This window comes from Rhinolophus hipposideros (assembly GCF_964194185.1).
Source record: "Rhinolophus hipposideros genome assembly, chromosome: 15".
NCBI classification, from domain to species: domain Eukaryota; kingdom Metazoa; phylum Chordata; class Mammalia; order Chiroptera; family Rhinolophidae; genus Rhinolophus; species Rhinolophus hipposideros.
Genome location: NC_138061.1, coordinates 30,578,345 through 30,602,825, shown reverse-complemented (window position 1 = coordinate 30,602,825; position 24,481 = coordinate 30,578,345). Strand labels below are relative to the sequence as shown.

Below are 24,481 nucleotides of genomic sequence, written 5' to 3'. Positions count from 1 at the left end.
AAAATTTTCATCTCTATACATTCGGCTTAGCTTACCCCTCCCCAAACCAGTCATGGCACTCTAAATCCCTCGCAAATAGTTTATGAGTAAAACCATATTTACCATCTCAGATAATATTACAAATGACAAAGTTGTGTCCCAAAGACCATTTATAAACTAGTTGTTATGAATCAAGCTCAAGGTACATTTTTCCCCCTCTAGAAAGAATGTTATAAATGATGAGTTTATAAATGATGAGTTTCACAAGCCGGCCCACATAACTCCTGTTGGATACATGGTCAGTCATCCATCTAATCCTTCCTCCATCCATCAATTACCTAGCCAGCTCCTACTATGTGCTAAGCAGCACGCCCTGCATCAGACTGCGTCTGAATTATTCATGATGTATTTGCAGTTAATAGGGATGAAAGCCACGATATATAAACATTTGGCAACCGTCATCAGCTAATCAAGAAATTATCTTTTTAATCTTTACCTACAGAATAGTCCCACAAGTATTTATTGAAGAACTACTACATGCCAGGCTCTGTGCTTGTCACTAGGAATAAAAGTCTGAACAGGATGACCCATGCCTTTAGGGAGCTCAACAGCAGAACGTGAAGAAATGTGAGTTTGATTGAAAGAGAATGGAGAGGTAGGTAGAGTAGTTTTCTGAAGCACTTTCTGGGCATTTTTAAAGACGTTTTTTATGCTCATGGCGCTAATGCTTTATTGTGCTTCAATCCCCTTCAAAGTTAATATCCAGAATGGATAATGATTTCTGTGAAAACCAGCACTGGATGTTATCAGTATAACTCTTAAGCTAATCAACTATGATAGGGCTCATATTTTCTTAACTTCCCAAACCAGAGAACATTTTTGAGACTTTTGAGGGTTAAGAAAGAGTGGAAGAAAGAAAAGAGGTAGAGAGTGTGTTCCCTAGGATGTGAAAGAAATAACCTGAGATGGAGTTAGCAGAAAGGGGAAGCCTGCACAGCCTTTACACACTTGCATAGCAAACTTGGCTGTTTTCCCTCAGTGGTCCCTTTGTTATGGGTCTGCAGAGTTGGCTGTCCAGAGCAAGCGGGACTTTGGACAGATAGAAAAGCTGGGACACAGCAATCAGCTTATCAGAGGAAACAAGCAAGTTTTGATAATGGCCTATAGAGGGCCTGTATGACCTCATCTCCTAACCTCTCTTTCTTACTCTCTCTGCTCTAGCCTGAGAAGGATCCTCCCTCAGTGCCTTTGCACGTGCTATGTCTGCTGCCTAGTATATTCTTTCTCCAGTTATCTGCATAGTTTAGCCCCTCATCTCCTTCAGGCCACTGTCACCTGACTATGGACTTCCTCTGATCACCCTGTTTTAAATAGCACTCCCCTGCAGTCCCACTCAGTTTTATTTTTTCCTTATACTACTTAACTACATGACATTGTTTATTTGTTCATTGTTTCCTTCTGCTATAATAGAATATAAGCTCAATTGGAACAGGGTCTCTGGCTGCTTAATTCCCGTGGTAACACGTCATGGAGCATTATAGAAGGAATTAGAAGGTACGTTTTCAAAGAAGGGGCTTTTAGCCTAGAAAGTGCTTTCTCCTAAAAAATCGTTTAAAGAGGAATTTTTTTCAGCCTGTCATTTACTTGTATTCAATTTCAAGACCACTTTGGGTGGGGACAGAGTGCAATTGGTGATAGTATTTTGCATTTCACTAGAAGGTTGTGGGCTGTGGGCCGTTTGTGATCCTATTACTTTTTGTTCTTTTACTATTTTTTTGTTTTGTTTTGTTTTTTTTCTATTTCTAACTTGCTATTTTGATAAATTCAAAATCTACAGAAAAGTTGCTGGAATAATGAACATCCACATACCTTTCCCTTAGATTTACCATTTGTTAACATTTTGCTACATTTGCTTTCTCTCCCTAGGTATGCATATTATTACAGTTCTCACTGAACTATTTATGTTGCAGGTATGACCCTTCATCTTTAAATACCTAAAAAGGAGATACAATTACCATTTTCAGGAAATGTAACATTAATACAATAGACCTATCTCATAGATATCTTTTAGAACAATAATATACAGGTAACGGACAGGAAGGAAATCTCAATCCAGGAAACAGTCCAGGATCACACTGCATTTAGTTATCAAGCCTCTTTCATCTTTCTCAGTTTTTCTTTGTCTTTCATGACATTAACATGTTTTGAAAAACACAGACCGTTTATTTTGTAAAATGTCCCTCTGTGTGGGCTTATTTTATATTTCCTCACAATTAGAGTTAGGTTATGCATTTTTAGCAGAAATATTACATAGATGACATCCTATCCTCCTAAGTTCATCACCTCAGCAGGTGGTGATGTCAGGTGGTCATGTTAGTAATGACATTAGATTTGCTCACTTGGTTTAGATGGTGTCCAACAGCTTCTTCACTGATTCTTCACTTTTTCCCTTTGTAACTCAGAAGTACTCTGTTGAGAGACACTACACAACTATGTAACTATCCTATTCACCAGCACACTTTCACCTAATAGTTTTAGGATCTCTGGAGATTCTTGCCTGAATCTATTATAACAATGGTGGTTGCAAAATGATGATTTTTCTAACACTTTCATTCCTTATGCACTTATACATTGGCAATCTATTGTAAAGAAGAGCTTTCTCTTTACCCATTTGTTTATTTCCTTATTATAAATAGGGGCTCGTGGATTTTTTTCTGTAAAATCAATGGGTTATGATCCATTACCATCATTTACTTTGATGCTCATATGGTCAGGTTGGCCTATCTGACTGCACCGATCCCTAGCAGCTGGGGAGAGAAATATGTAATCCCAGGAGTAAGAAATATTTTTAGTACGTCCACAGAGCTTCTGAGATTTTAATCGCGTAGGAATCACCTGGGGCCCCAGGTGCTGTGTTCCTAACAAGCTCCCTGGAAATGCTGGTGCCCATGGTCTGGGGGCTGCAGTTGAAGTAGCAAAGGTGTAGGAGTCTGTAGACTGAGCTGAAAGACTTGAAGCATGTCTCCCTCTCCCTGTGTTAGGATGAACACTTTGCCTCATTAATATAGACGACCCTGATTTTTTGAAGTGTGTATGAGCTCTGCGGGGGGGAGAGGGGGTAGGGAAGAGCCACACCCCAGCTACTTGATTCTCAGAAATCCTGGTAAGAGGAATGCTGTATTCCCCTCACTCATGCCTGCATTTCTCTAGAAGTCATGACTCCTGAGGGAGCTGACTTCGACTCCTGATACCTGGGACAGGGAAATAGTGACAGCCTCAGTGGAGGATGTGTCTCTACCAGCATTCTCCATGAGTCAGACTGAACTTTATTGGTACGAAGGGAAGTTAGGCAATTTGAGTTCTCCTCGTTAGAAAAAATAAATAAATAAGTATTCTGTATTCTTTTCTCTGCGGGAATAATGAGCTTCCTGTCATTGGCTTTTGGTCATATAATTTTCTTTTTCCCTTTTAAAGCCATTTCTAGACAGATTGTTGCCACTCTGGCCATCTGCCGTTTGCGACCAGTACATTCATAAAAATTCCAAATATACGTGGTATTTTGGTATTGCTTAGTAATCTTGTTTAATCTATTTACATTTTTATCAGTAATCCTTTTTTTTCCTGACATAATGTCATTTACCCATCTGTCATCTGAGTTTTACATTCCACCTTCGTTTTATTAAGAATGGATGGGATCTACAAGCAAAAGCATCCCTCAGTGGAAGTCTCAGAGGATGCATCAGAAATCAGAGGGCACCCAATATTATGGACTGTTTGTGACTCCCCAAATTCATATGTTGATATCCTGCCGCCTAACAGGATGGTATCAGGAGGTGGGCCTTAAGGAGGTAATTAGGATCAAGTGAAGTCGTGAGGGTGGAGTCATGAAATGGATTAGTGCCCTTAGAATTCACGGAGACCTTGCTTCCTCTGCACTGCCCTTGGCCATGTGAGGAGACAACAGTAGTCTGCTGCCTGCAGCTTGGAGGCAGACAGGTTCTCTCACGAGAACACGACTGTGCTGGCACCCTGATCTCCAACTTCCAGCCTCCAGAACTGGGAAAAATACATTTCTGTTGTTTGTAAGCCTCCCAGGGTATGGTATTTTGTTATAGCAGCTTGAAGTGCTTGAAGCAGCTTGAAGACGCTTGTTGATATAAAATTATATAGTCATCCTAGTTTAGCAGCTACTAATAAGCACTGGGGAATGAATGAGTGTGGAACCAGTGTGCACTTACCAACTTACTTAACAGAATCTGGAAAATTCCAAAGTAAATGTTCTGTTTTGGTGTGTTGTTTGTTTTGATCTCTACTATTTGTATCTTTTGCTGTTTCTGGCATTTAGATAGATACCATGTTTCCCCCAAAATAAGACCGAGCCAGACAATCAGCTCAAATGCGTCTTTTGGAGCAAAAATTAATATAAGACCGGGTAGAATATAATATAATACAGAGGGTGTCATTACCTCTAAAAAGCTAACCTGGAAATCTCCTAGTTAGATACATAAACAAGTAGATACATTTTATATTTTCTCTGTTAGAGGATGCCACCTGAAGGTTTCTAATATCAAACTGCATAATTGGCTTAGCCTGGTAAGAGGAGGGTCCATAGCTGCTGTAGAAGCCTGGGGCTGGCAGGACCTATGGTCTTACAGGACACTATCAGGCCAGTCAGGAGCTTGGCCATGGGTGGGGACCAAGTCCCTACGGAAAAGAGAAAGGGTGTTTCAGCACGTTGAGTGCTAGACACCTGGTACCTCGTAGATCACACCTGCTTTGTGTTATTGGGTCTCGCCTGTAATCTCTTTAAAAAAAAAAAAGAGTTACTGAAAATCAGAAATGTTTCAGATTCTGACCCAGATCTCTATGTATCTTTATAACATCTCAAAACTGTGTGTGAATTCTGGAGATAGTAGTAAATAGGCGAGCAAGTTTCACTTATTCTCGCATTCCAATATAGAAGACTATCTCATTCTGCCATTGACAAATTCTCAAGACAATTTCTCAGGTTAGCATCTTCACAAAAGCAACTTAGGAGGACTATGTCAGCATCCTTCACAGCGCCCCAAACAGTGTTTAACACAGGAGTACTAGGAAGCGTTGGTTAAATAAATGATCCAAAGCAAAAAGGAATGGCAACTGGTGCATTTTATTTTCATTTCCCATCTTACCAGCTTTTTCAAAACATCATTTTGATTCCAACAAACTTGGATCCCTCATTATATTTCCAGTGCTGTGTTTGAAGACTGCTCGAATGTCAGTCCCTAGCTGTTTATGCACGCACATATGCATAGACTGACTTGCTGTATCCAAACACAGAAGTGCCTACTTCGTTGACGTGATCAACTGGGGGAATTGGTTGTTAGGTTGAAGAATACTCTGGAAGGTATGTGCACCTTTAATTTTACCCAAAACATTTTGAGATGATTTCTTAGACATGACAGCATGCTGCATTAATTTTACTCATTGTATTGCTAAGAGGGTATTATAAATTCAGCCAGCATTTATTATTGAGCATCTGCGGGGTTCACCTGTGCTGGGACCTCTCTGTCTCTGCCTTGAGGTTGTTTACTCTCTAACCTGATAGACTGCAGAAACACGAAACATCAATACTACACTAGTTAAATAACAGGTGCATGGACCTCCAGCAGAAAGGAATGACTCAGATGAGATGGAAAGACTGGGGGAAGGAACAGTTTGGGAAGATGTAGAATCGCAGTTGGCCTTAATGGATGGTGAGAAGGAGAGGGAGCATTCCATTTAGTGGGGAGCAGTATAAGCAAAGGCTAGAGGTTGGGGTTCACATTGTGTTTGCGGACCGGGGAGAAGCCTGGTCCATTTGTGGAGTAGAGGTTCTGTGTTGGAAAGAATGGAGAGAAGGAGGCAAAGCTCGTGTGGTGTCAGAGGCATTCTCCTACTGCACGTCCCAGTGGCCTGGAGGCTGGTCAGGCAGCAGCACAGGGAGGGGCCTGCAGCCGGGGTGCTGGGTTCTGCTCCTGCCTGCATTCTTCCTGAGCTGTGTGGTCCTGGGTGTCAGGCAAACACTCTACGCCACAGTTTCCTCATCTGTAGAGTGAGGACAATGATTCTATTTACGTTGCAGGGTTGCTGTAAGGAGTAAAAGAAATAATCACATGAAGTGCTTAGCACGATGCTGGGTCCTTGGGAGAACTCACTACACCATTAGTTGTTCGACAAGGGGGAGGGAAGAGTAGTGGCAGCTTTGCTGTAGGAAGCTGACGTTGATATGCAACTTACCTTTTCCTTTGTTGAAAGCCTCATGGGTGGAAGCTTGAAGAGGCTTTGTGGAGTTGCCTTTTGCCTGGATGGAGTTGAAGATGGGAAATTAGAGGTGTCACCACTGTCTCCAGCCTCTACAGGAAGGGATGGGAAAGTGTACAGGGTGACGTGTTGAGCTAAGCCATTCTGGTTTCACTCCATCTCCATTTCACAGATTTTAGGAATGATCATTCTTGGTCACAGTGATTGGCAATGTCCCCTAATAGCAACAGAACTCTTATGCTGGTCAGTTAGAGAAAGTGAATTATTGGGCCAGAAGTAACTGGAAGTTTGTTTGCTTGCCTTTTTGTTTCTTGGTTAATACTTTATATTGTGTACCCAGAAGTGGCTGTGCTAACCAGGATGAAATAGAGAATTTAATCTGGATAAATCAAAATGGAAAATAACTATGAATATCCCTACAATAATTGTGGTGCCTGACTTAGGTAACTCATTCGTGCTAATTCTGTTTGTTGTGTTTACACTTTGGGTGGATAAGAAAATGGAAGGCAGCGCTCTCTGTATAAAAGCAGGAATTCTTTTCATACCGTTCCTTGAAGCTTTCTTTTTTTGACTGTAAGATTTTTTAGCTGAAAGTACGGTAAGTTTGATTTATCTAATCAGAAGTTTGAATTTTTACTAAGCTTGTCTTTGTAAAGATATGAATAAGTTGTACTTCAGCACTGTCTTCATGATGGAAATTGTATGAAAATTTTTACCGCACGAGCATTCCACTATGTGAAGAAACAGCATCTTCAAAGGTAACATTACAAAACACATTTTTGTTTATCAGAGTAAGTTTTACTTTGCTAAGTGCTACTCGCCTATATTTGGATTCTGAATATATATTATAGACGTTTCTGTATATGGTATAGAGTGTTCTTATGTACAGTTTAAGTGGTTTCAAGGGTCTAGGCTTATAAATGCTAATAGTTCTGGTTTAGAGCTCCAAATGTAATGCCATGAGTTTACCGACACCAACAGTTCTTCATTAGTCTTGATATCTGTGTCTTATAAAACAGAAAAGAGGCAATCAGTTAAAAGTGAGTGTGCTGTATGAAGAAATACCTCTCTGTAGTTCTTAGTCCGTGCAGTCTTTAAAATATACTATGCATGTGTGTGTACATACAAGATATATGTATACACATATGTATGTATGTATGTATGTATGTATCAAGTAATCGCTGACTATTCAGCTATATGTAACACAAATTAGTTCAGTACCTGGTGATGTCAGTATTAATCTATGTCAGATTCCTTTGAACTGATCCAAAAGAATATCTGGAATTAAGTGCGTCCGAAATTGCATTTATTCCCCTCCCCTACAACACGCAGTTCTGGTGCTGCTGCTCCATTCTCTGCCTGTGTCGTCATATGGTCATCTTCTCTCTGTGTCTCTGTGTCTTCAAAAGGCATTCTCCCTGTCTGTCTGTCTTCTGCTCTCATAAGGAAACTAATCCTATTGGGTTAGGAGCCCAGCTGCTATGGTATGACCTCATGTACCTTGACTATACCTTCAAAGTCCCTATTTCCGAATAAGGTCATATTCACAGGTACTAGGGGTTAGGGCTTCAACATCATGTCTTTTAGGGGAGGATACAATTCAACTCATAACAGGCATTTAGAATAAATCTATGCTATCTTTAACACTTAATACTTAACGTGTGTTAAGTGTGTGTGTTTAATGTGGCGTGTTGAAATAATGACATTAATAAACAAAGTACAGAAGTGTGAAACGTTGTTGAGTATGGGTATTATAAATGTTAACTTAAAAGCGAAGTTCCATTTATTCAGTTTTATTAAAGACTAGTATAGTGTTGGATACTTCTAAAGTGAATTAACTTACACGACATAAAGCCTTCATACAGATATTCATGTCTATGTTTATAAGTTCAGTTTCTAATTACAGAAATTCTTTCCTTTCCCAGTATAAATGAATACTCCACTTAAAACTTCAGACTTCATTGGTAAAATAGGATTAAAGAATAAATTGTTCAGGAAATACTGTAAAGGAAATGGTAAGCTACAAATTTGTAATCATCAAGTTCCAATTAACTTCTTTGTCAGTATAGGTGATAAGCATCATGCTAAAATTTTTAAGAAGTGTGAGATCATTGTAAGCTGTTTAAATCAAGAACAACAATTGTTGACAAAACTCATCTTTTAAAAGCATGAGTGAATACATGCAATTACTTTTCTTCCTTGGATTTTTCTGCAGTTTTCTTAATTTAGTAAATTAAAATGCTGGTATTTAAATGCTCAAATATCAAAGCCTCCCCTTTTGTAATTCAACAATATGGGTAATGAATGGACTTCAGTCTTGAGGATTTGTTTGAAAAGAACTTTGAGACTGTTTTACGCTGTTCACAGATTCTTCCTGATTTGCATATAACAGTCATCCAAAAAGCTAGAAGGGGAGAATACCATCAGTACCTGTCAGCTGCATGAATTCCTTTGTTTAGCAGCAGAGAATTAGAAGCATCCTTTTTTCTCCTTAGGCTATCGGGCCAAATCTAGTTCCCACAGCTGCAGTATCCTTATTTCAAACATGCCCTTCCTTATTGCAGCTGCTGTCCTTCACAGGAGATGGGATGGTGAATTCTCACCACCCTGTCGTTCAGGCCTCTTCTCAGACCAGGCTGCAAGCTGGCCACAGGGAAGCTGGAGTGGACATATACACACCATCCAGCATGACTTGCCCAGATCAGGCCAGCTGGCAGCACTATCTCTACGTACGTAAGCAGGTACTTTACTCTGTGAAACCCTGTGTTTTCTTAGATCAGCATTCTAGAATCCCAGATAGAATGGGAAAATACCTTCTCTTTAAGTGCCACTAGGACTGTTTGGTATCTTGAAGTCGGAGGAGACTAAGTCTGCAAACAGAAGAGAATGTTTTTGTTTAATATTCCTTTTCTCTTTGTTGGTAGACTTTCTTCATTGTCACATAGGAGAAAGACCAGATTATGGCAAACCCCTCCCCCAGTCCCTGATACCACCATTCTATTTTCTGTCTCTATGAATTCAACTACTCTCGGTACCTCACATAAGAGGAATCATGTAATAGCTGTCCTTTTGTGACTGGCTTATCCATCATTTTTTAATTGAAGGAAATGTGCTTTCCAGAAGTAGGAAGAGTCCAGCTTTGCTCCTGACTGATTCACCACTTGAATTGGTCCAGGGTAAACTGATCAACTCTTTTTAATGTCCTCAACTCTAAAATGGCACATCTTTCTCTGTAGAGTACAGGATAACATCATGACATTAGTAAATTAAAACTCAAAAGCAAGATCTTAAAATTTACAGTGGAATAGTAGTCACAAAAAATATTAACATTGCGGTTCAGGTATCTGCTTCCAGTATTTTGGTATAAGAGAACACAATTAATACTCAGAAAGTGACTTTGTGGGCATTAGAGTTAGAGCCAAAGATGAAGGACGATGATTCAGGCCTCTGACCCAATCCTGGTAGGACCAGACATGCTTCTCTGGTAATTAGTTCAGAGTTTGCCAACTTCAGTGTCTCCCTGTGCAAGATGGTGTTGCCTACACACTGCCCACATCTTGCCCTCTGCACTTCCCTTTTGTGTGCTTCTTGCTCATCATTCTTTTCCTATTTACACAAAGTTATTGCAGACAGGACACGATGTAAATTGATTAGGTTTTAGTTTATTAAATATAGTCACATTTCAGTCCTGAATCCCTAAGACTATAGCCAGGTCACTTAGGAAGAATTTTAAGCGTTCACACAACTCTTTAGACATCTGTGTACGTGCTATTTCTTTATTTCATCTTGAGATGAGTAATTTAAGCCATGATTTTCATATTTTACTCATTTACCACTTAGAGAGAAATGTTATTTTAAAATTCTTGTAGGGGGAGGAAGGGCACCTGGCAGGAAAGTTAGGTGACTAACTGTTGCCTCCATGAACGTCCTAAAAGCAAACAAATTGTACTCAGGCATTTGCTCTAAGTATTTGTCATCAGGCCTTAAATTATGTCCTATTTTTTTATTGTTTTGTCCAAATAGCAGGAGAGGGTATAGATAGGAAATTCTTAAAATTAATTCAGCAAGCATTTGCTTGCTTACTATGTACTAAGTGCATTATTTGTATTGTTTCATATAATCCTCTTAAAAACTCCTGAGATATGTACTTTTATTATATCCATTTAAGTGATGAGAAAACTGAGACACAGAATAGTTCTTTGCCTATGACACAGCCAGTAAGAGACTGTGCCAGGATTCGAAAGTGAGCAGTCTTGACTGCAGAGTCAGATTTCATTTATTTGCTTGTTCATTCATTCTTTCAACAAATATTTAATAACAGCCTATTATGTTTTAGACTTGTTTCAAGGGATATAGCAGTAATGCTAAAATCCTTGCCCTCACGGAGTTTGTGCTCTGTTAACCACTTTTCTATGAAGCCATCTTATATTCTCGTCATCCTCTAAGATGCATTGATATTGGTGCGTTTTTCAGCTTCTCATTAAGAAGTTACCAAAGGAAGGTTTGATAACTGGTGGGAGCTTTTCCAGCACGCTAGGATAACCTCTTTCAGCAGACATAGTTGAAGAAACCGTTGAAGACCAATATTCTTTCTTCCTAAACCATCAAGGACAAGTTTTCACAGCTTCTGAGACTGTTGGACAGCTGATCACCCTGAAAGTTAAGAATTAAGAATGTCTATCTTACATAATAGCTAATGTCCCCTGCTTTAATTTAGGCCAGTTTTCTCTTAGCTTTTCTGTAAACCTACACAAAAATCAACCAGTATCTTAGTCATTAAGTCTTTGAATAGTTGAAGACAACACCCATGTGCCTTTTGTTTTCAAGAGTGGTTTTTTCGTTGTTGTGTTTGATGCAAGACAGAATTGTGAAGTACAAGAGAGAACGTCGTCTTTGGTGGTTTGCCATGCTCTTTCAGACAGTCTTTCTTTCCTCCTGCTGGCTCTCCAGCCTCCCTCCCAGCCAGCAAAGTGTTGCAGTTAATACTCTGGTAAAGTGTTAATTCATAACTAAAGCCTCCTGTCCTTCCCTGGTCTTTTGTCTATCCTATGGACTAAGAAGTCTACTAATCCTGGCCAGCTGGGAACCAATAGCTCAAGAGATAGCTCACAGGACTAAATGATGACCCTGCCTGGAGAATTTGCATTTTAATGGAAAACATTTCTGCTACCTCTTCGTTTGAGGGGAGTGAATAGAGATTGAACACACCACTTCTGCAATGTTGAACTAACCCCAATTATTAAGCATTTTGGGGGAACTAGTTTTCTTTGTATAATTTTGAATTTCCCCATCTTGATTTTTAAAATGGGTGTGATAAATATTGAATGCAGAGGAAGAAGTACTTTCTGACCATTGCATGCCTTCTTTTCTTGTGTCCTGGCTCCACTGCCATGCCTGGTGTGTCTTATTCATTCCACAGACATTCCTTGGGTACATCTTTGTCTCAGGACCTCTCCTGGGTGGTACAGGATTACTAGGTAGTATTCAACTGCTGGTCGTCCACAAATTACTACTTATACCTTATGTGTTTTACGGTTCTTTACAATTTATAAAACAATTGCCTCGTCTCATTTAATCTTCTATATGCTCATTCTAACAGCACATAAGTAAATATACAGAGCCTTCCCTGTAGACCAGAGATTAAGAAGATAATCTCAATTTTCATAGGAAGAAAATGAAGCCAAAGGAAGTTAAGCGACTTGCTCTGACTAAAAACTAGGTTCTCTTGACTCTGAGTCTAGTGTCCTTTCTTCTATGCTATAACTACCTGTAAAATCAGGACTTTTTCAATTCATGTGCCTAATCTCCTCTAGTATTTGAATGTTTATGTTACTAAATTTCAGTAATGCATTTGCCCCACTTAAATTTCGTATCTTCTTTTTGGTAGGGCTTTTTTCCCTCCTAACGTCTCTACAATCACTCCTAATTTAGAAATCATCTACATTCAGATTTAACAGAATACGTAGTCTTAGTTTCTGCATTTAAGTTATTTGTTCATTTATGATCCTCAGAGATTTAATCTGATCTCCCAGAATAACAGCTGTGGTTCTGTAATGTTTTAAAGTATCATAGCCCTGATGACCGGAGTAAGTCTTGTTCTTCCTTATAGTCTGTACCTAGTTTTTCAGTTACAGTTTTTGTTCTGAGTAAGTAAAAATGGAACTTGCTCCAGCCAACTGTTGACATCCCAGTAAAGAAAATGCAGCTAGTTTTTCTGCTTCTCAAAGGAAAAGAAAAAATTGTCAGTCTGTTTCTTTAGCATAATGTATTTAAAGCATTTTAAACTATTTAACTGGTTGCTGTGTTTCACAGAGTAATCTTGTCCTTATGCCTAAGGCTATTTATCTGTACTCACTTTTAGTATATTGACTTAATTTCTTTTTTTTTCTGGCTTTCTCATTTATTTTTCATCATCATAGCTTTTGGTCTTTTGCTGCCTTTGTAACTGGCAGTCTTAAGCATGTAGGACGAATTTCTTGACCACCCACAGTACTCCATCTTTCCTACTGGAATTTTTGTCATTTGATCATGTTCCATTTAACACTTTATTAATAAATTTGGTGTATTGCTCCATAATTATTTCTTGTGGATAAGTCTCTACTCCCTGGTGTGATTTTAATTAGTTGTCCTAGAGGGCAGGGATTATGCCTTAACACATCTTTTGTAAAGATCCCTCCAAGAAGAAACCAAAGAAAGAATACACAGGATGTGCCTTAGAGTGTGTGCAATTATTCAGCTTTTCAGTCAATATTTATTTAAATGCTTACCGTTTGCCATCCGCTCTGCTAGGAGTGCACAGCCAAGTGATGTATCCTCAGGGCTTACACACTAGTAAGAGGTTCCGACAAGTAAACCAGGGAACCCAACACAATGTGATGAGGGCCTTGAGAGAATTAGTACAAGTTGTTATGTGTGTGGTGTATGTATAATTGAGCAAACTTATGCAGCTTTGAGGTGTCCAGGAAGGTGGCCTTTGAAAGCAGTTGATACCGAAACAATAAATAAGAGTTGGCCAGATTTAGCAAGGGGGAGGAGAGGTGAGAGATTCGGGACAGGGTGCTCATTTGAGAGAAGACCCATCTCTCTAGCCAGAGGGTAAAAAGTTTCATTGGGGCTGCAGCATGGAGTTCAAGGGAGAGGCTACAGAAGTGACAGGGACCTGGGACAGGCTTAAGTGTTTGGCTTTATCCTAAGAACAAGAGTTTTTTAAGTGAAGGAGCAGCATTTGTAGTTAGAGTCCTCCGGCTGTGCTGTGGAGAATGGTTTGGCAGTGAAGAGCGGTAGGGAGACTCTGCTGAAGAGTTCATTGAAGTAATGGACGGTAGAGATGATAGTAATCTGAACCAGGGCAGGTTAAGTGGAAGGATTCAAGAGACATTTAGTAGAGAGAGTCCTTGGGAATTATTGATTGCAGAGGAGGGGTGCATTAAGAGAAAAAGAGACATGGTCCAGGGTGATTGGAAGTCCTTCAGTTCTCTGTTTCCCTCTCATTCCTCCATCATTGATTTTAGGCAGTCATAGATTTTGAGCTATAATATCCATGGCCTTAAAAGAAATACATCTGGGCCCAGTAGGACACTTAAACTTTTAATATATTCTAAAATCTCTGTAAGAAGACTTTTCGATTACAGAGGGTAGTTTCATGTTAGAGATATTCCATGTTAAAAGATTAAATAACATACTTAGATATATAAAATAATTTACAATAATGAAAAATTCATCTTATTTAATTTTTCAGGGCAATGTTAAGATACCACCTTATTTTAATAGGATTTAGTGATGCCATCAAACAACAGTTCATTGAAGATATATTTATTAAACAAGGAAGGAATGTGAACTTTTCAGTATAGAATTACCCATCCATTGCCCAGCCTTAACTGAAATAAAAATCTGGACATAAAATGTAAAGTAATGAAAATATTTGTTAGTTACACAGGTAGCTCCAAATAGTTTTGAGGATTATCAAGAGCCATTTGTGGTTCCCTGGATGAATCTCAGTCAATAATCAAGTGAAATAAGTCATCGCTTTGGGATTATGCTTCTTTGATAGGAAATTACCAGTGGCCACTTCACTACTAAATACCACCTAGGCGATTATTTCCCTCCATGCGTCTCTCCCTTTGTTTTCTTTACGTTAATTGTTTGTATACAGAGTTCCCTTAAATTCTTGGACTTGCTAAGTTCTCTTGAGAGGTATGAATAATATGGAACTGGCACCTTTGTTTTGGTCTTGGCTTTACCATAATCAGCTTTGTAATTATGAATTTGCCACTTCTCGGGATCTTGGTTTCTACATCTGTAAAATGAGAAAGCTGAAGTAGATTAGTGATACGGGGACTCCCAGCTATGATTCTTTTAGCTGTCTTTTCTTTTTCCTGGTCTTGTATATCAAGTTGCTTCCAGGCCTTTGTTTACTTGAGGGTCTCACTGGTACTTGAGATTTGTTATCAGAGCCTCCCCCTCATATGAGGCTACTAAGGTTTGTTCCAGGCCCCACAGTCAGAACCAAGGGACTAATGGGTGAGTTACTGGAAAGCAGTCCCAGGGGAGGAGAGGCAACACAGCAGCTGAATGAAAGTCTTATGTTTGATTGCTTAGAATTTAAACCTAGGTCAGATAACTTTCCCCTTTGTAACATTCTCTCTTGCCTTTTTTTATTATTTTTAACCAGACAGGTGTTTGAGTTTTTTTATTTGTTTTTTTTTGTTGTTGTTGTTCTTTTTTGTGTTTGTGCCTTTTTTTTCTTGCAATGGGAAAGGTAAATTTCATATCAAGGTAAACCACCATACCATAGGGTGGTTGCTGAAATGGGGAAAGGAGAAACCACTGAACATTTTTTACAAACCATGCTGCCTCTAGAGACACAAAGCACAGATTTCCTTACAAAGGTTGTAATTCTCTCCTCCATCCCCCAACTCCACCATTAGCACTTTTAATTATGGCCGTCCACCTCCACCTTTCTCTTCAGGTACTGCTCTCTAGCATATTCATGACTTCCCTACCTCCATTGCTTCCTTCTAATATCCATCCTCAAACTCATTTCCTCAGGGAATGCTAAATAACCCCACTTACAATGTTGATCACCAATCACAGGTAAGCCCCCTGGACTTAAGTATTATTAAGAATATATTTATAATAAGATCACATACAAAATAGGAAAATACCAAGTCTTACTGTATATGTTGTATATATGTATATGTAGTATATACAGTAGTAGCTTCCATTCCATATTTTAAATACACTAGAAATAGAGTGACTTTTCACATATTCATCCGTTTAGTCTCCAAGATGAAAGAGCTGAAGAAATCCTTCAGTTATAAAGTCATTTATAACAAGTCATTGACTTGTTTTCTGTGCTCAATGTGATTGCTGTGACTTATTGAAGTTGACCCAAGTTGGAAATTGGCATGACTATTTTGCCTTAAAAATGTGGTCATGGAAAGCTGCGTCAGGAAATGTATCGCTCCTGCTATATTAAAAATGGTCATTTTAAATGTTATGTCCACTCTATGTAAGTTTAATTATAAATTGGATATTTTAAAAAGCTGTCCTGGTCTCCTTTGTGGTGTATTTTAAATTTTGAGGTGGATTGCTGAACACCAGTACAGCTGCTGGACTAGTGGTCATTGGGTTCATTGATTTGCCACTAGAGCCATCTTCACCACCTATCACTCTGGTAAGGAGGAAGACCAGGTGACTCCTGTCAACTGGAGCTAAAGCAGGTTACAGTTGCATTAATTCCCGGCCCCCACTCAGGAGCCATCACCGCTCTCACTTCTATAAAAGCAAAGATGATGTAATTGCAACACCTTTTTCTCTAATACTACACAAGATTGAAAGCTGCTCTTTCCTGATTCCCTTTAAAATGTTAGTTTCAACTTTTGCTTTACCAGTGAAGACCACACTGATTTGCCTGCTACCATAGGATTGATTACTGGATTACAGTTTTCTAAGAAGCAAAGAACCAGGTCTAATTTCTGTTTATCAAAATAGTGGCTGTAGTAGAAATTTGTCAGTTTGTGGAATGCAGAATAGGATTGAATGACTTTGAGGAATCCTTTTAATACATGATTTGAATACAGTTTTTGCAATGCATAGTCTTTTGTAGATCTCAAAGTCCATTGGGTTTTTGTTTTGACTCTTGCAAAGTCATAAATATTTACCTTTCCTCTAAAAACCCCCACTCTCACTGCAGTCCTGCTTGCTTACGGTTGTCAACAATCATGCTCTCTGGACCCACCCCACAGTAATAAGTTTGTTAGTGATTTTTAAATAAGGTGCAAATCAAGGGCCGCACCCAACACAGGTGGGATTGGCTTGGGGAAGACGCAGCCCAGTAGACAATTTCTTAGGGTGACTCATTCTCAACACTGACCATTGTTTTTAAATCTGCCAGGGAACATATCCCAGACATTGTTACGAGGAAAACAACCGGGAGGGGTTGCTGGAGGAGAGAAGAACCGAGATAAAATTTGGCTAAAGCTACGTGTCGCACTGGAGCTGCGGCTGCAGGGCGGGCGGGGCGGCCGCGGCACCTGCGAGGAGCGCGGGCTGGCGGGCGTGGCCTGCGGGCGTGGCGCCGGGGGCGGGGCCGGCCAGCGGCGCCGGCAGTTGAAAGGGGGTGGAGTTGCCCTTGGAGGCGGCACCGGCCCTGGGCCCTGAGGCCCGCCGCGCCCTATCGGGCCCTAGCCTAGTGGCCCCGCGGAGCCGGCGCGCTCCCGCCTGCAGGGGGAGGGCGGTCGGGGCGCCGGGACCGGCCAGGCCGCGGCGGGCGCTGTTTCTCTTTCACTTTCCTTCCCTGTGAGGCCGGCGCGCTGGCGGGCGAGGAGCAGCGGCGGCCGCCGGGTAGGTACCGGGCGGGCTTGAGAGCGACCGAGGGGCCGGGACCCCAGCCGCCCCCGCGCTCCCCTCCCAAGTTTGCGCCGGGAGCCAGAGCGGCATCTCCAGGCACCTGCCGAGGTCGGCCCGCTCTGGAACCGGGAGAGTCCTTCGGAAGCGCGGGTGGGCGGCCGGACTTTGGGGGCTTCGGGGCGCGGCCTCCTCTCGGGGGCGGAGAAGGCGGCGGGCTGCGGGCGCCCGGCCGCGGGAGAGGCGGAGCGTGCGGCCCGGCATGAATGGCGCGTCCGCCGGGCCCGGGCACCTGCGGGGCGGGCGGGGCGGACTTGTGCTGGGACCGCCCAGGGCGGCATCGCAGGGTCCCGCCGCCGCGGGACGCGGAGAAGTTCCCTGTCGCCCTGGCCCGGCACTGCACACACTCGCTTCCTTTCTGTCTCGGTGACAGGGCTCTGCGGTTTACGACCTTAATACCCACCCCAGGTCGGGGACCGCGCGTTTCTTGTCTTAGAGAACTTTCTCCTACTTGAGGCTTCCGGGCAAACCTGTGGGAAAGGCAGGGCCGTGAATCCCGGTGTGTCGGGGAGGAGGCCGAGCCCCGGGCACGGATAGTGAATGCTTTGCTGAAGGTCAGACAGGGCCAAGGACCCGAGCCCAGACCCCCTGTCTGGGAATTCTGCTCTTTCTTACACCATCCCCGCGGTGTCCCCAGCGGACAGGATGGTGAACACGCAGAACGTATTACGTGCACATTCTCAATGGTGATGTGAATGGAATGCTTCCTTCATTTAGACTTACCTGGGAGTGAATAGCTAAGATGGAAAAGTTTCTGTTTTTCAGAATGAGTTTAGGAAATCAACCCCTTTTTCATGTCATGTTTTTCTAAGAGGACGTTTGTTACATGACACGTTTAAAACTTTTTTTTAAAGTAACTTTATGTACAAGCCAACTCCCCCTGCTAAACTTTTCTGGAAAAAACTTAACAGTTTTTACTGTGTACTAGCTCTATGTATATTGTCTGATTTAATCCTCACCACTTTAGGAGGCTGGCCCTCTTTTCATTTTACAATTAAAAAAACAGAAAGAGGGTAAGTTACATTGCCCAGGTTATACGTTTACTAAATCTATCAAAATCTATCAAAGAGTTTTGCGGTCTAATACAGGAGATAAAGACTATGTAACTATAAATCAAAATAAGTTTTAAAAAAGTGTAACAGGAATAAGGGTTAAAACCCGTGGAAAGATTACTCTGAGGATAGCTCTAGAGAAGGGTTTTGAAGGATAGGTGGGATCTAGAGAGGAGAGGAAGGGCTTGTTGAATACTGGGCATAGAGCCTGCAGGGCGGACTGCGGGCAAGAATGAGTGATCCTTTCAGTGTTCCTGAATGTTGAAGGGTATGTTAAGGTCAGCCTGAGGAGAGTCTTATGCGTAGATGACAAGCTAAGAAATTTAAACATTAAGATGAGACACTGACATTCTTTGTCATTCTTTCTTTGACATCCTTTCCTAACCTGGTAGCAGAATAGCAGAAAGATGGACTGAAGGTGGAGAGGTAATATACTGGTAGGGTGGCTGGGGATGGAGTGGAAAAGGACATCAACTTGATTTGACTACTGACTGGATGTGGGGTACAAAATGGAAATAGGGAACATTTTTATAGGCACGATAATGACCTCAATTTTGAATCCTTTAACTTGTATTCACAGGAACTCCTAATACAGCAGTCAAGCAGATAGTTAAAATGTATTACTGAAGAAGTAGAGATATCAAAATTGGAGTTAATAGCCTTGGGTATCATTTGTGCAGAGGTGATAGTTGAGGCTCCAGAATTGGATGAGTTTGTCATTGTTCTAAATTAAATTGTAGCAGGTTTCAAATTAATGTTACAGTGAGGGAAATGTTCTATTCACTTGTTCATCCAGTTTGGAACGTGTAACACTTGCTGCTAATATAATGATACTAATACAGTGTGAAGAATTTGACACCTTTTTCTCTTTTACATTATTGTGGAAACAGATATGGAAAAGCAGAACCACCAAAAGGAGTAATGACCAGCGATCTCATGATAGATCTGGATGATAGTTCTCATGCCTCAGGATATCCAGTTGGGAACTCTCCATTCCAGCTCCTGGGATCAGACTTTCATCCTGCTTAAAACCCTTGTTTGCCTGAACTACTAAAGCCAGTCCTAGCTAACTACGAATGGCTACCCAAAGGAAACACTTGGTGAAAGATTTCAATCCTTACATCACCTGCTATATCTGTAAAGGGTACCTGATCAAGCCAACTACAGTGACGGAATGCCTCCATACCTGTAAGTAATCTTTATGTCATGTACCCATCAAACCTGCTTGGGTCACACTTGCTGTTTTAAAACTACCGCATTTTGTTTTTATCTAGATTTTAACTTTTAAAACGATGAGTATTCTAAGAATTTCTTTAAATATATTTTCAGGATTGAATTTGTCATTGGAATACAAGTGGCATGAAGTTATTCTTGTATTATTTAAATTGTAATAGTTGATTTATCTGATTTTAAAACGTACTAAAAATCATAAGCATATTTATTGGTTATAGTTTTTCAAAAAGTAAATTTTTTTATCTTAAAAATTGTACTGAAGGAATTAATCTACTCGAGTTTTTTATAGAATATGCACACTTTCAGGGTTTTTTTAACCACTTTATTGAGGTATGGTTGACATACAAAAAGCTGTACATATTTGTGCTCGTTTCAGCAGCACATATACTAAAAAGCTGTGCGTATTTAATGTATACAACTTGATGAGTTTAGAGATGTGTGTACACCCTTGAAACCTTCATCACATCTGTGCCATATACCTACTTACCACCTCCAAAAGTTTCCTCCCATGCTCTCATTTATTATTATTTTTGCGATAAGAATACTTAACGTTAAATATATCCTGTTAGAAAATTTTAAATATACAACACAGTATTGTTAACTAGAGGCACTATGCTGTATGGTAGCTCTCTAGGACTTATTCATCTTGTATACCCGAACTTTATAACCTTTGACTAATAAGCAGCAGCCTCAGCATCACCTGGGAACTCGTCAGGCCCCACCCCAAAATTACTGAATCAGGAACTCGGGGAGTGGGCCCAGTGCTCTGTGTTTAACAAGCTCTCCAGGTGATTCTGAAGTCCTCTCAAGTTGGAGAACTGCTCTAATCTGATCATATCTGTGGAACTCCTAACAAGTTTCTTTTTCTTACCTGTCCTATCAGTAAAGGAAGAGAAACTTTTATAGCCACTTATGCCAGGATTTCGCATACTTTTTGTTTTTCTGCTATTAGGAATTTATTTTTCTATTTTAATGAAACTAATTTCAGTAAGTTCTAACTTAATATCTATTATGTGTACAAAAGTACATACTTCATATATATTCGTGTATATATATATATACATATATACATATATTTGCTTTTAGTTTTAGTTTTACAGTAACTTTGAAGCAGTTTGAAGTGGATGTGGGGAGAGGAAGAGGGTATGGAGATTATCTTCATTTTGTGAGAGTAGAAACTACGAGTGAAATACCTTGCCAAGTCCCACAGCTAATGAGTGGTAGATCTGTATTTAACTCCAAAGCCTGTGCTCTTTCTAAGATAAAATGGTGCCCTTTTTTTAAAAAAGAAAAGAAAAAAAAATCCTCTTTTTCAGCTCTGCTGAACTACTTATTTTAAATAGAGGTGCAAAACAGAATCAATACCCATTAGGGCTTATAATAAGGCAATACCTGGAAATGGTTAACATGGCAAATTTTATGTTATATGTATTTCACAATGACAATAATAATAATAAATGGAATCATCTAGGACGCTGTTTAAACATACACATGCGCTCAGAACTCCACCTGGAAAGGTTTGGTGCATAGTGTGGTGCGGTTTAGGCAAGTGTATTTTGGAAAACCTCTCCAGGTGATGCTTGTATACACTCCTTTGGGGTATTATTGGCCGATGCTATTCAATTGGCAATTAACTATGGGCCACTAATGTACTTTAGCCCTGTATCATTATTTAACTTGAACAATTACCAGTTAAATATCATCTAACAGATGTGTGGATGTGTGCCGTGTACCATTCTAGGCACAGAGGATACAACAGTGAGCCAGATAGTAAAATCTTTGCTGTTATGAAGTTTTAGGGGAAACTAGTAATAAATATGACTATGTGCCATGTTAGTGATAAATGCTATGAAGAGGAACAAAGAAAGCCAGTAGACAGGAGAGATGAGGTTGTTTTATGTAGAGTGTCAGGAGCAGCCTCTTTGATGTGATGACATTGAACAGAAACCTGAAGGGATCGAGCTCTGTGACTATGTGGAAAGAGCATTCTAGGCAAAGGGAAAATGAAGTATGAGGCCTTGAGGTGGGAATGCCCTTGGCAGGTTCAAGGAAGAGCAAATCAGTTAGAAGGCTGGTTTTTTCTATGTGGTTTTTTCAGTTGAAAGATGATAGGGCCTTCACCTGGGGTAATGAGGTGTGAGATGGAGGTGGGGAAGAGTGATTGGATTGGAGATGTTTTCTGGAGGAAGAATGGATAGGATGTGGCTACTCTAGACTGGGGACTTTGTCTTACACTTCCATGTTTCCCACTGTACCAAGCATGATACCTGGACATGGTCCGTAGACTGATTTGCTGCTTCTAACATTTGTACATTGTTGTTATATTTGAATGTGTCCAACAATAACTGCCAGTTGTTTGGGAGATGCGAAGAAAGCACAAATTCTCTTTCTACTTGTATAATGCATATTTTATATCTCTTCTGAAAGAAAAATTTTACTTGGAACGCAATGAAGTCCCAACTTAAGTGTCACTTTTTAGGAGGGAAAACAAAAGATTTACAAGTATAAGCAATCAATGTGTAAGCAAGGGTTACGTTTATGTTTGCAACAGCAGTTTAAGATCTAAAGGGGTAAATGACAGTCTGCATAAGTCACTCTGGCTTGACAAACCCGTTGGCCGCCATCGGGCCCCTTTATTGAGAGAGAACGAACATGGCAGAAGTGTGATTAAAAGACCGTGTAAAATCATAAATGTGGCCTTTTATCATCAACCGAGAACACCGAACAGAGTAAAAGATGAAGGAGTCAGCTACTCAACACAGTGTCTGAGGAGACCCAAGCATCATGTAATGCTGATCTTTATGCACTTTCCAGTCCGTGGATTTCTAGGTGGTTTTTTGTTATTGTTGTTTGTAGTTATATTAGGGCTTATAATAGAGCAAAATATCCCCTAATTTTTATTGATAAAATAAGTAGTACCACAAAGCAGAGTTCCTTAGTCATTGGCTGGTCTTTGATGTTACTTGGTTTTCTTATATACGAGATGTGATCAAACAATACAGTGAATGTTTAAATTTAAAAAAGTTATTATAGTAAAAGACACATTGCCATTGATCCCCCTCGAAATACTCCCCCTTACTTCGAACACACTTATCTCATTGTTCTTACCACTTTCTGAAGCAGTTCTGGAAGTCCTCTTTCATGAGTGTCTTTAGTCATGCTGTCGTGGCTGCCTCAACTTCCTGCATCATTGTGACTTTGGGGAAGAGCCAGAAGTCTCATGGTGCCAGATCCCATGAATAATGAGGATACACTGTAATGTTTTTATTTGACAGAAATTGCCATACCAGAAGTGATGGGTGACATGGAGCCTTTCCCGTTGTGATTATAAAATACAGTAAATGCCGCTGCTGAGTGCCATCCAACAGAAAAGCAGGGATCTTCAAGACAGGAAGTGATATGTTGAATCTTAGTAACAGTGTGTGATAAGTTTCACGTTGTTTGGTGCAGTCAGTCAGATGTGAGCCAAGGTTGAGAGAAGGTGTGTTTAAAAGTGTGCTGTAACCAGAGGCTGGACATTAATGAATGCCAACTATAATTTTATGTGTATAATGTGATGGCTCGGTGTGAGGTCGGGGTGGTGGTGGATGGGGGGAGGGGGGTTCACGGTGTGAGGGATGTAAAAATAAAAAAAATAAATAAAAAGTGTGCTGTAAGTCATGGCTCATGAACAAAGCATTAACATGAAATGGACAGATGGTTTGATCCTCCATCATGACAGCGCTCATGTCACACATTGCTTCTGGTACAACAATTTCTGTCAAATAGATACATTATGGTGTGTCCCTCATCTAAGGGAAGGTTATAGACATAGAATTCTGTGGTACAAGACAGGAAAATTTTCTTTTGCCCTTAAATATAATTGATGTGACCATTAAGGGACTTAGTGATTTTATGTGGTAATATGTAAGAATGAGGGAATAACTTAATCATAATGTGGTAAAATTTAAGTACTACCAGCCACTTATTGTTTTTGAGTAACTATCATAAATTACAAGTATTTAACTAAGGCATAGGGAAGTTTTGATACATTGATACTCAATGTTTAAAAATATTATTCAAAGTGCAGTCTCCAGACTAGCAGCATCCACCAGCAGAATCACCTGGGAACTTGTTAGAAATTTGTGGACCTTACTGTAGACCCATTGAATCAGAATCTTTGGGGAGAAGGCCAGAAATCTGTACGATAGCAAGCTCTTCAGGTGATTTTCTGGTGCACTAAAGTTTGAGAAGCACTGCTCTGTACCAGACATTTAAACATCTCTTGAACTAGGCAGTTTGTACTTGTAATCATACAGTAATTAAAATAAATGCTAATAAAAAAATTAAACTAATAGCTTTGATTTATTGAATGTCCTATTTGGGGTCATGAGCTTTACATTCATTGTCTATTTAATCTTCCCAGGACCCTTCTAGTTAGGTGGTATTACTTAATCATTGAAATGTTTATTAGCACCTACATTATGACAGTCTTTATTTTAGACAGTGGAAACACAGCAGTGAATAAGACAGGCATCGTCTGTGCCCTCCTAGAATTTATATTCTAATAGGAGACAGGCAATAGCAAGTGAATAGTATAATTTCAGGTGCTATGTGTAATATGCTATGAAGAAAAATAAAACAGATCTTTCTTGGGAGTTACCATTTGAGCAGAGACCAAAATTATAGAAAGGAGCAAGCTATGAGGAGGTTTGAGGACAGACCATTTCAGATTCTTAGTCCAGTGTTTTTCACAGAGACAAGACACAGAAGGGTTAGGTAATACAGCTAATAAATGCTAGAACTGGGTTCTGAATCCCAGATAGCTGACTGAAGCACATCTCCATAATAAATTGTCATTTCCCCAATTTTATTTTTTCTTCTTTCTGCTTGGCTGTATTTTCTAAAATTTCTTTAACATGTGAATTTAAAATGCATATATAACAAGACTCTTCTGTTTTCATGATTGTACACCTGTCGTTATGTACCCATTCAGGATCTGAATTTATCATTGATTCTGAAAAATAGCCATTATAATGAAGAAAAGA

General features: G+C 40.1%; 1 protein-coding gene across 6 annotated transcripts in view; it reads left to right on the top strand.

Moving 5' to 3' along the window:
* The window catches only part of PCGF5 (polycomb group ring finger 5), a 101,941-nt gene that overhangs the window by 27,110 nt on the left and 50,350 nt on the right, over positions 1-24,481 (top strand). For 4 of the 6 annotated variants that reach the window (XM_081075276.1, XM_081075277.1, XM_081075280.1 and 1 more), the window contains exon 2: positions 19,112-19,409. In XM_081075276.1, coding sequence (XP_080931402.1) covers positions 19,298-19,409 — 112 coding nt within the window. In that variant the 5' untranslated portion in view covers positions 19,112-19,297. Of the gene's footprint in view, positions 1-16,890; positions 17,107-19,111; positions 19,410-24,481 lie in introns of those variants that run through there. The other 2 variants (XM_081075275.1, XM_081075279.1) reach the window with 1 other exon arrangement.